At 38.7% G+C, this 14586-nt stretch overlaps 1 protein-coding gene across 15 annotated transcripts in view; it reads left to right on the top strand.

Moving 5' to 3' along the window:
* ptprfa (protein tyrosine phosphatase receptor type Fa) overlaps positions 1 to 14586 on the top strand; it is a 167804-nt gene that overhangs the window by 73122 nt on the left and 80096 nt on the right. For all 15 annotated transcript variants that reach the window (XM_056750937.1, XM_056750946.1, XM_056750949.1 and 12 more), the window contains one exon: positions 14202 to 14390. In XM_056750937.1, the coding sequence (XP_056606915.1) occupies positions 14202 to 14390 (189 nt within the window). The remainder of the gene's footprint in view (positions 1 to 14201; positions 14391 to 14586) is intronic.

Genomic DNA, 14586 nt, shown 5'->3' with positions numbered 1-14586 from the left:
CACTGTGGGATATGCAACAGTGGCACTCTCTCATAACAAACATAACTCTGTTATCTCTTATTAATATTTAAAACCCTCTCTTTGAAATGTCAGGCTAACCTTCAATATGTAATATATGGAACAAGAAAATCTTATATAACCTTCATAATAAGTAATTAAACATTGACTAAATCTGTGTCTTCAGAGCATCTGTAATCTTACCGTGCAGTCGATGAGAGTGTTTTGTAACCAGATTTCAGTCAGCTGAGAGACGTAGAAGCATTTTCGATCTTTTTCTTGTCAGCCTTTCAGCTCTCGTGTCTTGAGTAAATGACACCATGGAGGTGATGAAACAGAGGAACATCTCATTGTGCGCTTTCACTTCACTCAGAACTAAGCATGAAGAGTTTCCACAAAGAGAGAACAGATCATGGAGAATGATTTTACGCATTAAAAAAATGTGTGCTTCCATAAGTCTTTCCTGTAGAAACATTATCAGAACATCCTGTTATTGAACTGAAGCATGAGCTGATCTTTTTCTTTAAGAGGAATATGTAAAAGGAACGCGTCTGATTATTTTTAATAACATTTCGGAATGTCCTTCAATATAGCTTGAGCACTTCATATATTCAGTTTTCGTTCAAACGTTTTGTGAATGTGTAAATGTACAGTATTTGGTAGATCTGCTCACTTATGTCAAGACTATTGAAATGTTTGGAGACGGAAATTTTATGGATGAACTACTTGGTGTTGTGTGTGTCTGAAATGTAATAGGCTCGATGGAGATTAATACGAATCATTTTGATTCAGTTGATTGGCATATGAAATCAGATGTAATTGGCTGGTAAAGTGGCATGTAACAGATGCGAATGCAGGTGCATCTTTATCTTCCTGTAAAAAAACGATAAACCCAACTTCGTATAAAGAAAATGCTAACAAAATACCTGCGGCAGATGCTTCTAACAATCTGAATGCTTTGCTGAAAGCGTATTAGCCCTCAAAGTACCCTGAAGGTTACTCGGTTGAGCTCTGTATTAATACTCTGTAAATTAAAATATTTATGATTAATCTTTATGTTGCCTAATGGATTCCCTTACTGCAATAATGATAAACCCGGAATTTAATTCCTATTTTAATGGGTCATAAATTCTAGTTAAAATCTTATTGCTTGTGGGCATGTCATGTTTCCTAAATGGTTACCAATTGAATCTGTCTTGTTAATCTAGAAGTGTGACAGATGTTAATAGCACTGAGTTGAATCAGATTTATGTGAACAGTTTATGATGGCTATTCAACATGAGGTTTTGGCTTTCAGTGCGTTGGACCCGCGAGATGCCCTTTGAGTCATATTTACATCAGTGATTTCAAGTGCTTTGAGCGTCAGCCGCCATCACGATCGAGATAATGAGCAAATTTTATGTGATTTCCCTTAGGATGTGTGAGGTGTGACCTCATGGTCTGAGGTTCATAGATTTTATGCTCATGGCGTTGGTGTCATTGTACAATTAAAGATGCCGTAATCAAATTCCCATTAATGTAACCTTATTCACATTACAGTATTTTTTGTAACATTTTTTTAATTTAATGTAATGGGAATGGAGTGTGGTGAACTGTCATAAAAATAATGCAATGAGATACGAAATCCTAATGGTTTTACAATAGGTTTCTCTGTCTTACTTTTATCAAAATTTGTGAGATTTTGGACCCGGAGAGCATCATTTCAAAGTCATCGTTCTACTCTGATGATTGTCTCTTTACCAAAGGTTTTATGTTTGTGCTAAAATGATTCAGGTGTATATATGAACTGTGGGTGTCCTGCTCTTAGTTTCATCTTTTTAATTCATCCTCTGCTACTCTATAAATCTTCTTTCACTCCTTTGAGCAAATAAGAACATAGAAAGGGACGTTCAAAGACGACTAAACATTAAAGGAGCACATAAGTAAAGAGGCAATGCTTCGTTTCTTTTCTGCCTTAGCAACCCAGAAGTCTGTTAGGTAACCACAACAGGGGTAGTCATTTGCCCTGCTGGGGTGAGATCGGTCTAACAGAGAAGCACTTTATAACCATGGATTGGTTCAATTGTTTACAGTCTAAATGGAACGGAACTAGAAATGGACCGTGTCCTGGCCATTCAGCCAGTAAACTAACTAGCTTGTTACCTTCAAATATAAATACTAGAAGGTCTGACACGCTGCATGAATCACGCAGCTAATGCAACAAATAACAATTGCATGATGATGTATCACACGTCTAAGCGTGTCATTGTTACAGCTGTTTCTAAGAAACTTGACGACTCCATTTTGTAACATTTCTTTTTTGTATAACATACGTAAACCCTGTTGAAATCAGTTCCTATTTCAGAGGGTTCTCAGAAGCTGCTAATAAAGTCAGCAGGTTTTTTGTACTGTGTCTTGAAATAAAAATAATCAACACATTGTTTTATTAGAACAAGAAGCCCACATGCCTGTAAATGTGTTAATTGCTGTAAACTGAGATGTTGTGCATGTATCATCTAATTTCCACACTCCCGAGTGTTTGTCACTGAGGCGCCAGTGTGGTGCCATGCTGGGGTGACCTCGGACCTCTGATCTGACCGTGCACCTGTCCCTGTAATCCCAGTTAAGCACTTTGTATACAGGTTTTTGGGGGGTTCAGCTCAGTGATTAGAATCCTGCTCGTCCACCAAATTTAGCCTCAACAAAGAGAAAAGTCACATTTTGGGTCCTTATGTCGTTCTTGGCAAAACTGTGGAAATAATTGGGCAGCGGGCAGCATTACAAAAACCTTAAACATGTTTTTGTCACGGAAATTTGCAGTTTATTCTTATTTCAAACTTATTTCAAAAATATGTGAAAAATTTGTTCAAATTCAAGTAAAATTCTGTAAAATTACATTTTTTTAACATATGTGAAAATCTGTTTAAAAATAACAGTAAATTTCTGTAAAATTACACTGTCCAAGTTAGTTGGACAAAGAAGATTCAATGCCCTCTCTGACCCCTTTGTGTATTTAGTTACCTGGTTCATGTAATGAGGTATAGTTACTGCAAGGGATTGCATAAACACACAAAGAATGTCAGGCATACATCACACGGTAAAGCACACCGAGTTGTTCACGGACATTAAGAGAAGGTAATTCCATAGGATTCCTTTGAAATTCCTCTCTCTACTTATGTATTCGGTGTATCTTCCTCTGATTTATAATGTTGAAAGGGTGTTAACCAGAAAGAGAGAGCGAGAGAGATGGCCTCAGGTACATGGAGACTGCCGCAGAACAAGAATAGTTGGTAACATGAGACATTATATAAAGAGCATGTATGAAGCACGCTAGCCGTACTCCGAGGATTCTGAATAGTTAGCGCCGCACGACTCCTCTAAAATTCATCATTACGCTGTGTGTTGCCATCAACCCCGAGGCCTTTCTTATTGCTCGCTCTTATTTTCTCTTCTGGTCTCTATTCACTGCTGCATACCTGTTGTCATACTATATCTCGCTCTGTTATTAACCTGTTGTGTAAAAAATAACAGCCTGGCAAAATATGCTTCTCAAGCCAAACCATCAGCCAAAGGAGTGTTTGTGAAGGAAGAAAAATAATTCATGTTTGTGCTCCAGAAGACTGACTTGTTCATTTTTCTTTCCTGATTAGTCTTGTTTAATGGATGTGTAATTTTATTCAGTGTGTAATTTTGTATTACCTGATCTCCTGGAAGATTTGTGTGGTTACTTAAGTGAGTTATTGTGTACGAGTAGTTTTGTGCACTTAAGTGTGGCTCATTCTCACGGCGTGCCACTAGGGATGGGATGTGTTCACTGGGATGGTGTAGCTTTTAGGCAAGAGAAAGTGCAGTTTATCTTGCAGTAAACAGGCCACACACACATGCACGTACACACCAGAGGTATGCTGGGGCTTGATAAAGAAGTAATTAAAGCTGGTCGACTTCCTATTTCAATCCTTTAAAACTTATTTACAAGATATTTTGTCCTTTCCCCCACAAACAGCTGACACTGTAAGTGTTTGTTCATATATTGTTTATTGATGTCCTAATTTCTGTCAAGGAAACTTTGTGTCTTATTTTGAATTTCCCCAGACAGACTGAGGAAATGGTGTAGGCAGTATCTCTGTTTTCAGCTGTGCCTAATGACTGGTGTAGAAACTGATACTTTATTTTGGATTGAAGTTAAAAAGAAGGCATTCTTTGATAAAGCACATTGCATTGATGCTGCATAGGGGGTGCTTGTGAGTTTCTTTTGTGGACTGAGAAATGGTCACAGTCGTCAAATAGGTCTGTCATTAAATAATAAAACTAAAGGCTTTATTTGTAAACGCAGTTCATGAGTTGGCAGCTTAACCACTGGAATTATACCATAGACTGTATTAAATATGGACGTAGTGTCCGTGATGTCACCCGTAGGTTTGTGAAGAGTAAAAATGAAGCCTAAAGTAGGCACAGCCGGTCGTCGCCATCTTGGCTTCCCATCATCGCCCGTCACTCCCGGATATTCGAAAAATGGGCAAAGAGAAGTGGGTGGAGCTGACGTGCCTTGTTACTGAAACAAACAACGCCCGCCGCACTAGACGTATTGGCACTTGACATTTAAACGTTTACAGCGGTTTACAGCTTAATCTTGAGGTAAATTACCTGAAACTACACCAAAAATTTGAATGTGACCGCTAAATGGACACCTGTCACTCAAGTGGCCACGCCTTTAATTATGCAGAATTTTAAGGCTTAATATTATCTAAACAGATGAATTGTAAAAAAAATTCCCCCCTCTCACAGTTGTCATGAAGGGCAAAATTACCAATATAGACCAAAATATGTTTTGGTACCAGGGTGTAAACACGTTTTTTTGTGCTGTAAAGTTGGCCATTTTAACATGGGGCTCAATGAGATTCTGCTCTGTTTTGGAGCCAGCCTCTAGCGGCCCGTCGATGAATTGCAGTTTTAGTCACCTCCATGTTGGTTTCACGAGAGAGACTGGAAGATTGCTCGTTGGATTATACAGTCGTCATATCCTAAAAAAACTGTCATTACTTTACAATGCATATAAAAAGTATTATATTTCAATTTTAGCATATTGATAACCCCATATTATTTACAATTTTATTCCTTTTGTGGCCTTTGTTTCCATTTTCTGTATTATACAATATACCGTATATATAGAGAGAGAGAGAGAAAGAGACATTGCACAGATATATCGGCCAATTATCGGTACCGTCCGATAAAAGCTAATTTTTAACACTTTCTGCAATCGAAAGTTAAAAAACATCCGATGCACAGGGCTGTTATATCCTGTCAATCAAAAGAGGAGTGACAAATGCAATGGATTTGTGCTCTGTGTATAGAAAATGTTAAGAAACTTTCCAGTTTTAACTAATCTTCATAATCAGTCTCGTCAGATATCAGTCTTAATGATCGGCAATCCTATCGATAGAGAAATTTAGTTTCGGTGCATCGTATATATATATAGCTTACATATGTAATACAATACATAACATCATTGCTAATTTTATTACAATAAATGATTGTACAATGATTGTTAAATGAGGGCATAAAATATGAGTTAATCAAAATAGCTCACATTATATTTCTTATCTATTAATATTTGAACTAATGCAAATCACAGAAACCTCAGGTCAAACAGCCGTTTATATCTTTTTAAAATACAGTATGTAATAGAAACATGCATATATGTGTCCCTGTTATCCGCCAGCCTCACTTAAGACTGCTGACTTCTTCAAACCTCCAGGGATGATGCTTCAAAGACCCAGCTTCAAACAGCAGCTAATAAAGTCTTATTAGCAACTGAGATACTGTGTGTGTGTTTCTGTGTGCTTGTGTGAGAGAGAGATAGTTGAGGGGAAGGAATTAACAATGCGAATAAATTTCGCTAACTAATGATCCTTGATGAAAAGGAGAGAAGGTCACGGACACAAATGTGGCAGGGCTGACAGGCAATTTACAAGGGTGAAGAGAGCAAGATGCAGCCACGCCCTCTGACATCACATGCCAACATCACTGTCACTTCATTGCTTGTGTTGGACAGGAAACAGCAGGCTTTAGCTTGGCGGACAGTATAACGCTACAAAACATTTTTCAAAATATCTTTCAAATACTCTGCATAACGGATGAGTTATTTTAGCACAATCCTGTAGAATCAATAGTGACACCAACAGCCCACCAAACCCTGTTCCTCAAGTCCGGCTCATGTCTTCAGCATGCAATGGTAGTTCATTACAGACAAGTGTGAGATATCTCTCCATTTAATTTATCCCAACACCGTCCTTCTCCTGAATCCCTACTTACCCCCTCACCTCTGCTTCCTCCCCTCTTCTCCGCTCATCCCCATGCAATCGGTTTTATCTGCCGAGAAGAAGATTTTATTAAGAGCATTCAATTTCTCCAAGGGGGATCATGACTGCTCCTTGATTAAAGAGGAGATGAAAGGCCGGGGTAGGAAATGTCAACCGTACGAGGGGAGGAAAGAGGCGTGTTCTGTTTGTTTTGCTCTCCGGCTCTCGCTCTTCCTCCAGATGGAGAGGAGTTCATGTTGTGTTAATTAACACACCCTGTTCCGGCCCAGTGAGGATCAGCTCCTTGATGAGGTGTAGATGTCCTACCTGAGAAACTTTAGTCAGGGATGATGGAAGTATTATTTAACAGGGGGCATGAGGTTCTTCTTTCCATTCAGCAGTCATTTATTATTGCTTCTGTTCTGAGAGTTTATGTTAAACGGAGGTCTGGAAATTCTGATAATACAGTTTGTAGCTTCTCTTGGACATAGTCTGTGCTTTGGAATGTTAGGCTCAGCCTTAGTCATCACATGGAATGTTGGCTGAACGTCTGGCGCGTAAGACAAATAAAACTTTTTCAATCAGAGTTTATCGTTTTTTTATGTTTTTAGATTTACAAAAACGTTGCGTTTATAACTGCAATTATTTTATTGTTTTCTTTCTCTATTTATATATAGATTTATATAATATATTAATATAATATGTTTTGTCACTGGAACTGTCTTTAAGATATATATCAAGTAGATAAACGTAAGATGGCTAATTAATAGAGTTATTGAGGGTCAATTCATTCGCTCATATCACTTAAGCGATGTTCAGACTCTCATTCTTTTAGTTCTATTTAAATAACGGATCACCTGTGCTGGAGTTTCAGATAATGCCACCAGCCAATTAGCCAGTAAATCACTTTTATTTATCCACGAAGACCATTTTTACAGAAGGTTCTTTTTAACTCTCTTTGGCACTTACCAAGTGTTAATTGTTACGTTCCTGTAAAATTTTCATGAGAATTAGTTAGAAACGATTAACTTCGATGCAAAGATTAAGAGACTTATAGTGTGTAAATTCCGAATTAGTTATATCAGCAGGGCTTCATGCATATTGTTCGCAGGCACCGCTCAAGTGAAAACGTCCAAATCTGTAACAGATCCGTGATGCAGCTGTCAATCCAGATCCAAGTAAGAGTCTACATCTGCAGCTGTGAGGGCAGACACACACACTGTTTTATGCCGTTCTCATATTGTGAGTGTGAACTGTTGTTTCACATCACTGGTCAGAAAATCATCGAATGAATCTGTAAAACTTTATTGCTCTTTCATTGCTCACGAGACTTAATGGAGAATGTTTTTAATTCCCACTATTAACATTGCCTGGGACGGGACCTTTCTCTTAAAAAATGTCTAGGAAAAAAGTTTTTAATATTTAGAATGAGGATAGAAGTATGCAGAACAAATAGATATTTTTTTGAATGTATCCAAATGTTTTTCTTACGGGAAGTAGGTGCCTTGAACAGAAGTGTCCCATGGCACACCATTCAATCTTCCTAATGTTTCAATGAAAATATTGAGCTATTGGCGGGATATCATTACTTTGTGCAGCACTAGAACAGTCACCTAAAATTGGGAATTGACAGTTTGTGTTTTAGACGTGAATGATTCTTTTAATAATTTAGCTAGTTGAGATGCACCGATATATCGGCCAATAATCGGTATCCGTCGATGAAAGCAATTTTTCACATGTTTAAAGACAGCCAGTACCCTGTTAATGGAAAGAGGAGAGGAAATTGTAATGAATGTGTACTCTGTATATAGAAAATGTTAAGAAACATTACCGGTTTGAAGTTCAATATTAGTAATAGTCATAATGAATCAATAACATCCATAAGAAATCTACAGAATCTATATCACTCAGAATAATCTGTGTCGGTGGAGAAATTTAGTGTCCGAGTATCTCTTGTTACTTGTTATGAAGAGGATTGCAGTTGCATATGGATGTAAGGTTTTTACTTGATGGATGATAATAATGAAACTAGAAACCACCCAGAACACCCTTGAAACTGCATAAGAATGCCCACGCAATCATCCATTTCCCTCGAAACAATATTTTTTTCCTTTTTAAAACCTTTTCCAAATAGTCCTCACCACCACTTCGGATTAATATTTGCCAGCCTGCCTTGGCCACATGGTTTGATTCTGTGCAGCATTTAGTCCAAGAATTCACAACCAGGAAACATTAGACAATATCCTCCGGGGCTATTGTCAAACTCTGTCGTGTTTTCAAAACTTACTCCGAGCCCGGCAGCTTGAGACAGACACTTGCAACCCAATAAAGATCTGTCTCTCATCCCCAGAGCAAATCCATTCCATCTGTCTGTCTGTGTTACAGCCGAATGTGATCCTCGTTTCTCTTTGCGTCCAGAAGTGTCTGAGATGCAGCAGGTACTGTATATGGTTTCAAACACCTTGTCAGTAACCGTCCCAGAACAAAACGCCAGTGTGGAGGCGTCTTTTTGCACACACACACACAACTAAATGGATGGGTCATTCTGACACAGTTCCAGCGGACGGCCCGCTTCATTACGCCTCAATGAACACACCTGACCTGCTCCTCTAGGCCCTGCACAGGCAGTGCATGCTGGGTAGTGTGTCACAAAGAACTTGAATCTCTATTTAGCTCCTTATTGACTGACGATTTATTTAGTACTGTTGAGGAAGCACTTTAACATAAAGCACAATTTGATTTTTTTTATACATTTTTGGGGAATCGAGATAAGGAATGAAGGCTGCAGATTGTCACATGTTTAAACTAAGAAGACTTTAGCATTGTATTCCATGTTAGTTTTTGTTTGCAACAATGTTTGTTGTATTGTATTTGCATCATTTCATGGCAACTGAAATCTCATTTTTTTTGTTTTCTGTATATTTTTGGAACAGCTGACGCAAAATCACAAAATACCTACAAAAAAATCATTCAAATTAAAATAATTTAGTCAAGGTATTTCTTAAAAGATAAAAAAAGGTTTTTGATTGCAATCATAGTGACAGATTTATAGAGACTCTAAAGTGTGATTGAGATCTTACAACCTGCTTCTGAAGCAAAGCACTTTGTCTATATTTGTCAGTTTAGCCCTTAAGAAAGAGGCAGATGTATTGAGTAGTCATGTATTTGCATTGGCAAAGGAAATATGTACTGTCACACTGTGTCAGTGTAATGTGTGGTTTTGATAATATCCCTCAGGTGATGAAGTGATCAGGTAAGCAGATAGACAGAATGTTTCTTACATTTATTTCCTGCGGCGGATGATGCAGGGTCACCCTCTCTCCGTCTCATGTGTTTTCTCTCAGGTTGCTGTGGCAATAAGATTCCATGAGCTGACAAAAACCCTGTGACTTTTAGAGAGAGACAGACAGGCATGTCTGGACAGCATCCTCGCAATTGCTAATTCTGTCTGACGGACGGGCTGTCAGTTCCGCCGCGATTCCAACATTCAGGGATTAAAGAGTGGAGAGAGTAATCCCCAATTTCACAAATTCCAGCGAATAATCGTGGCAGCGCCGGAGTCACGTAATAAGGCCTAATACGTCCCCATGACTAATTTGTCTGAGGGTTGCCGTAACCGTAGAATTCTTTGTTTGGCGACTTGCATACTTTTAATGAAATAGCTGGGTGTTAAATTACTGTGAGAAACATCCACGCTGGCGTCATTGTGTTGAGCCAGTCAAAAATGCAGCCGAGCTGTCGGTGTGAGGGTTAGACGTCGCCCTGTCACTGGAGAGTAATCCGGGTGATTGAATTTCGGGGTGTTTCTTGTGTTATTTGTCTTTTACTAGTGCACAAATGAAGGTACGACATGCTTTCTACAGCCATCAGATTCAACAAAGGGCTTAAAACAGGTCTGTGGGTCGGATCCAGAAAGCCTCATTAAAGCGTGATGTCTAGCTGGCTTTCCGTGTGCCACGTAAGACTCTTGTGTGAAGCCCCAGGTTCAAGTGCACACTTGTGTTCTTCTGTACATGTGCTTTTACAACACTTTGAACAATGTTTTTGGCGTAGGTTACACATTTAGAATGCCGTGGGGCATGAAGTGATTCTTGATTTATTCTAGTGATTGCTAAGGCAGGCATCGGTCCATCAATTTAAACTTGTATAACTCTTATAAGTCTTTTCACATGAGTCGGGTTAATGTTGCTCTAAACAGTGATGCTTCAAGCTACAGTGCACACCTGACTCTTGGTTGTATGCTTAAAATTCAACCAGTTTTGACCCTTTTTACTGGCTGACATTGTGAAGCTCAGCCAGAGATGAACTGGACAGTTAGCATAATGAAAAACAGCCATGTGCATGGCTCCCGTTCCTGCTTTATGCCAACCCTGATTCACAAGAAAGAGTTTTAACTCTTCCATTTTAATGGATGGTAGACAAAAATTTAACACATAACAGAATATCTTAGGGGCTGAATACCAATTCAACACTAAGGACACCTTAGAAACCACATAGCAATGCACTGGCAACCTCTCAGAACTCCTTAGCAACCGCATAGAAATAGCCTGGCAACCACTCAAAACACATTCTCACACATTTTCTTTAGAAAGCATTTCAAGCATATTTCAAAAAAGGTAAATCAGACTAAATCATTTTAAAGTGAAACATTCAGATCTAAAATAATAATGTTATATCCACAGTGATGTGTAGTTTTAAATGCAATGCTTTATACTCTGAAAGACTGTATTAGCTATAATTCCATTATAGCAGTAGTGAATACCACAATAATGTTAAACTAACTACTAAAGTTCACCGGATACCAGGATACATCATCCATGGAGCAAAGTGTGGGTAAGGAACAAGCTGTAATGACTCATGAGTCACTCGTGGTGGGAATCAAACCAGTGGTCTTCTGGTTAACAACTCTTCCCATGGGATCGTTTTATTGTTATGAGGTTCATTTAAGTATGATGATATGTTAGGTTTCATACACTTTGCTTAGAATTCTTCAAAAAGGACACAAATGAGGCGAAAGTGTTTTTGAGAGATTGCTGTCTCTGAGAGAAATTTCTGGAAATCTGGAAAAGTTTCGAATTTGCTCTCCATGTGATATCATTACTATGTAGGAGAAGCAATTGGAGATATAACCAGAAATATTAAACAATATCACTTTTTCCTACGGGTAAAATGTAACCACAATACCACATATGTACCACACTATACAATACACCAGTATAGCGTAGTATCTCTTACAAACCCTCCCTTCCCTGTGGCTGGGATTGCAATAGAGGATTCTGTCAAAACCCGAAGCTGTATCTCGCTATGGCCCGTGTTGGTTTATCCCCACTGGGGTCTATTACCAAATCTGTGTGTCACACAAAGACCTCCAGTGCATCATAGTGACCCCGCTGCGACCTTATCTGTGCTCTATCTCCATGGAAAACAAACACAACCACAAAGGTAACGGGTTCTACAGGTGCATGTTCTCACACAAGGATAGAGACAGACAGACATCAGCCCTCCGGGGAGTCTCTCTCGCCTCGTTCTGGGATATTCTTGCGTTGCAGGGTTCTGGCTCAGCTCTTTATGTAGGCCTTCCCTACTTCTCCCTCTATTGTTTCAGAGAAACTCTTCTGTGTGAGCGTGAATAATAGAACCGTACTGTGAGAAAACCAAACTTCAGTGACATTGTAATTTAACCGCAGAGGGGTCCGGTTTCATCATTGTGTTGGTGAACTCATAAACAGCTTCTAAAGATTTTAAAGGCAGAATGGAATGTGTTTTAAGAGGTGCGTGATTGGAAATATATATATATTGGAAATGTATAAATATTTTAAGAGCAATGTGATATTCTGAACTGTGTTTAATGGGTTATGTTGCTACCTCTGAGATCAGAGAAGAAAGAACAAAAGGCCTTGAATGCCTAAAACAACAGTTCTCAGGTTAAACAGGATAAACTGCAAATTCACAGTTGAAGGGATAGTTTACATAAAAATGACAACTCTTGCATCATTTATTCTTTTACAGTCATTTCAAAAGTGTATGTCATTCTTTCAGCGGAACACAAACTAAGATAGTTTGAAGAACGTTTGTAATTGTTCATATACAAAACCATTTAGACATTTCTTAAAATATCTTAATTTTTGTTCCACAGAAGAAAGAATGTCATACAGTTTTCTGAAGAACATGGGAATGAATAAATGACAGAATTCTTTTATTTTCTGAGGAAGAATTTTCCTCAGCGTTACCAAACAGACTTTCCCCCCAATTTAAAAAAAAAAAAATCATTTTTAATTGTGTTGTGCTGGTGAAAGGCTCAGGTAAACTGAACAATGTCTAATTGTTCCACAAGGTTTCCATTTGGGGGAGATCAACAGCAAATTATGTACAGTATGAATGCCATTGCACATTATATTGATAGTTGATGAAAAAAATGAAAATTCTGTCATCATTTAGACATCCTCTTGTCATTTCAAGCATGACTTTTTCTTCCGCAGACTACAAAGAAGATACTTTGAAGAATGTTGTTAACCGAACAGCACCGGCACCCATTACTTTTATTGTATAGACACAAAACCAATGTTAGCGAATGGGTGCCGGCGCTGTTCGGTTAACAACATTCTTCAAAGTATCTTCTTTGTAGTCTGCGGAAGAAAAAGTCATGATTGAAATGACAAGAGGATGTCTAAATGATGACAGAATTTTCATTTTTTTCATCAACTATCAATATAATATAAGATGACGGAAATTTCATTTTGGGGATAAACTATCCTTTTAAATAGATAGAAAGGATACAAATGTAAACGCTCTAAATTCAATTTAATTGTCGAAGCAAACTCAGACCTGCTTTTAGTTTTGCTACAAACAAACAAATAGCATTTCATTACATGTGCATTGTTAATAAAACCCATTAAATGTTTCCATTCAATACACTGCATTCTAAGACCCCCAACACACACACATAACTGGTGTATAGACATAAGTGTTACCACTTGACTTCAAAGCATACGGTACGTGCAGACAATATTTGGTATGATTATTTAATTGCACATGAAATTATTCAAATAAACAACTTCCTTCTACCTTTTAATAAACACGCTAGGCCTCATCACAATTGAGATGTTATTGCTGTAGCTCTCATGTTTTGGTAAGGCTCAATTAGTGTTGTTGAACAGCTTTGAACATTCGGTCCTATTATGTTTTCTTTCTGCACCTGCTGTTCTTAATGATGCTGATTTGCATATTTGTGTTTTTTCCTCTATTATCTGGTAGCAGTGAGTGTGTTTCGGCCACAGGACCCTCTTCCTTTCAATGACCGTGTTCCTCATTTCCCATTTCAAACACATAGAAGCACTCACAGCACATTTCAGATTCATAGTACAGTTCATCTTTGATTCAGATAGTTGTTATCTCAATTAACAGTCATGCATATCAAGGTATTAATAGACATTTGGCATCATAAGATCTGACACACAAGACTTTCTCCTCCTCCATAGTGCATAAGAGGAATTTGAACTTGAACCTTTGGATTTGACTTTTATTGGTTCCCAATTTAGTGATGTCAGCTTAGACTGTATTCGTTTGAGACGGCGGGTCAATATGAGCCAGCCGTTCTGTTAGGTGTTGAAATACCTCGAGGGAAATTTCCCCTCTCACCATCGTATACCCATGACCAGAAACACCACAGGCAGATTAGTCACGCCTCGACCCACTCACATTTACATTAGCGGCCGATTTCACAGTGTGAACTATACTGAACCTCTCTGTCTTACAGTCACACGTGTCAGCTGCCAGAAGCCGGGCGGCATGGGTGGTCTTGCATACTAACATTTATAAAGCCGTGGCTTTACCAAAGGGGATTGGCGCATGGTACAATTTCATCATCTGTGGTTCTGTGCATGTGCGGGCTTAATTCTCACTCTTTGTTATGCTTGTGTTTTTCAGAGGACCAGATCCCGCACGGGTTCCCCACCATAGACATGGGCCCACAGCTGAAGGTGGTGGAACGAACGAGAACGGCCACCATGCTTTGTGCTGCGAGCGGCAACCCCGACCCGGAGATCTCCTGGTTTAAAGACTTCCTTCCGGTCGACATTAACAGCAGCAACGGCAGAATCAAACAGCTCCGTTCAGGTAAAATAAACCTGTGAGAACACAATATTCCGAGGGCTTCAGTCTACTGCCAAAAACTAATTGCGAACAGGAGGGTGTTTTATTTGACCTTGACGACAAACAATGATGGAAGTGGCCCAATTTTAAGCGGCTTTGGTTCTGGAATGTACAGTATATCTCTAAAAAAGTTCTTCAGTAAAGGGTTTTAGGCCCTTGA

This window comes from Triplophysa dalaica, chromosome 6, assembly GCF_015846415.1.
Source record: "Triplophysa dalaica isolate WHDGS20190420 chromosome 6, ASM1584641v1, whole genome shotgun sequence".
NCBI classification, from domain to species: domain Eukaryota; kingdom Metazoa; phylum Chordata; class Actinopteri; order Cypriniformes; family Nemacheilidae; genus Triplophysa; species Triplophysa dalaica.
Note: the sequence above shows the minus strand (reverse complement) of the source record. Positions and strands in the feature narration are given on the sequence as shown.